General features: G+C 39.5%; 1 protein-coding gene across 2 annotated transcripts in view; it reads right to left on the reverse strand.

Annotated features, from left to right (window-relative positions):
* LOC112152470 (aldo-keto reductase family 1 member D1) overlaps positions 1–1,190 on the reverse strand; it is an 11,727-nt gene extending 10,537 nt beyond the window's left edge. For both annotated transcript variants that reach the window (XM_024282076.2, XM_024282075.2), the window contains exons 1-3: positions 1,035–1,190; positions 467–634; positions 257–373 (exon numbers count right to left, since the gene is read on the reverse strand). In XM_024282076.2, coding sequence (XP_024137844.1) covers positions 257–373; positions 467–634; positions 1,035–1,127 — 378 coding nt within the window. In that variant the 5' untranslated portion in view covers positions 1,128–1,190. The remainder of the gene's footprint in view (positions 1–256; positions 374–466; positions 635–1,034) is intronic.
* Between the last annotated feature and the right edge of the window lie 249 nt (positions 1,191–1,439).

The following is a 1,439-nucleotide window of genomic DNA, read 5'->3' on the forward strand; positions in this document are numbered from 1 at the left end:
TTTTTTGTCAAAATAATTCATTTGAGAGCCTAATTTTATCCTATTTTTAAAATAATTTTAATCAACAGCCTGTTATTGGTCATCAATCTCTTCGCCAAAGGGTAACTAGCTAGCTATGTAGCTAGCTAGCTAGCTAGCTAGCTAGCTAGCTAGATAGATAGATAGATAGATAGATAGATAGATAGATAGATAGATAGATAGATAGATAGATATGTTGCTAGCTATGTAGGCTACAATGTAAAATGTCTAGAAGTACTTTAAAGGCCATGGGAAGCTCAACAATATATAGATCCACATAGTCCAGTTTCAAGTTCTTCAGTGTTCTCTCCAGGGCTGGTCTCACTAGCTGGGGTGGATGGAAGGTATTCCAGAGCTGGAGAAGACAGCAGAGTTTTAAGCTTTTATTAGAAGTTTCACCAAAATCCTCACTTTAAAATAACCACAAAATCTTGCTTGATGTTTTTACCTTTCCGCAGTAAAATATGTCTTCTCTTCTGACGGTTCCATCAGCAATCTTCTCTCTGATGGCTTGGCCAACTTCACGCTCATTGAAATACACCAACGCTCCATCAAAGTGCCGGTAACCCACATCTATGGCCAGCTTGACACACTCCCGAGCTGTGCCTTTTGGTGTCTAAAATTCATACAGAAAAAGTAACGAAATAACTAGAAGCATCACAACCAATTTTTCCTTTTTAATTGAACTTTTCAGCTTAGAAAACCACAGTGCCACACTGCAGGGAGTCTTCTTGGATAAATAATACACATTTAAGGGGCTACATATCTGTGCGATTAAACACTGGCTTCTACTTGCATTTTTCAAGGCTGGTCTAATATTATCATAGTCATTCCAAAAGAACATTTTATTTAGGATTAAACCTGGTGCTGAAAGTTTTTTTGACCGCTGCTCAGCAAAGCTCAGCTGCACTGTTCCACATGAACACCTAGTATCTCACATATTTGTCAACCACCCACATGGTAGCTCATGCACACGTTCCACACTCGATTTCACACAGGAGCGTTCTTCTACCCACCGTGCGAGGGTCTCCGTAGGTCCCGAATCCCAGAAGTGGTATTTGGTTCCCATCACTAAGAGGAATGCTGTGGTTTTCAGCAGTGAGATTCATTTGTGTGCAAATCTGTGCAACTGAGTTGGTCTCTAGCCTCCCTTGAAGATAAAAGCGGCTAGCCTTGAACATTGACCCCTGGTTACTTTATGTTCCATGTGTGTATGTGGAAGGTCTCTGTGTGGATAAAAACACTCTAACCTGTCAATGCTTTTGAACTATGCAGCAATAGTGCAACACTGTGTTTTTATATTTTTTTATTTTTTTAAGAGAGCACACAGTAGAACAGAAATGTCCACTGCCAACATAAGTTCTTTCACCAGGAGTGCGATATCTCTTTTTGAACAAAGTAAAGTTAATTCAAAATCAATC

Source organism: Oryzias melastigma, linkage group LG6 (genome assembly GCF_002922805.2).
Source record: "Oryzias melastigma strain HK-1 linkage group LG6, ASM292280v2, whole genome shotgun sequence".
In the NCBI taxonomy this organism is placed as follows: Eukaryota; Metazoa; Chordata; class Actinopteri; order Beloniformes; family Adrianichthyidae; genus Oryzias; species Oryzias melastigma.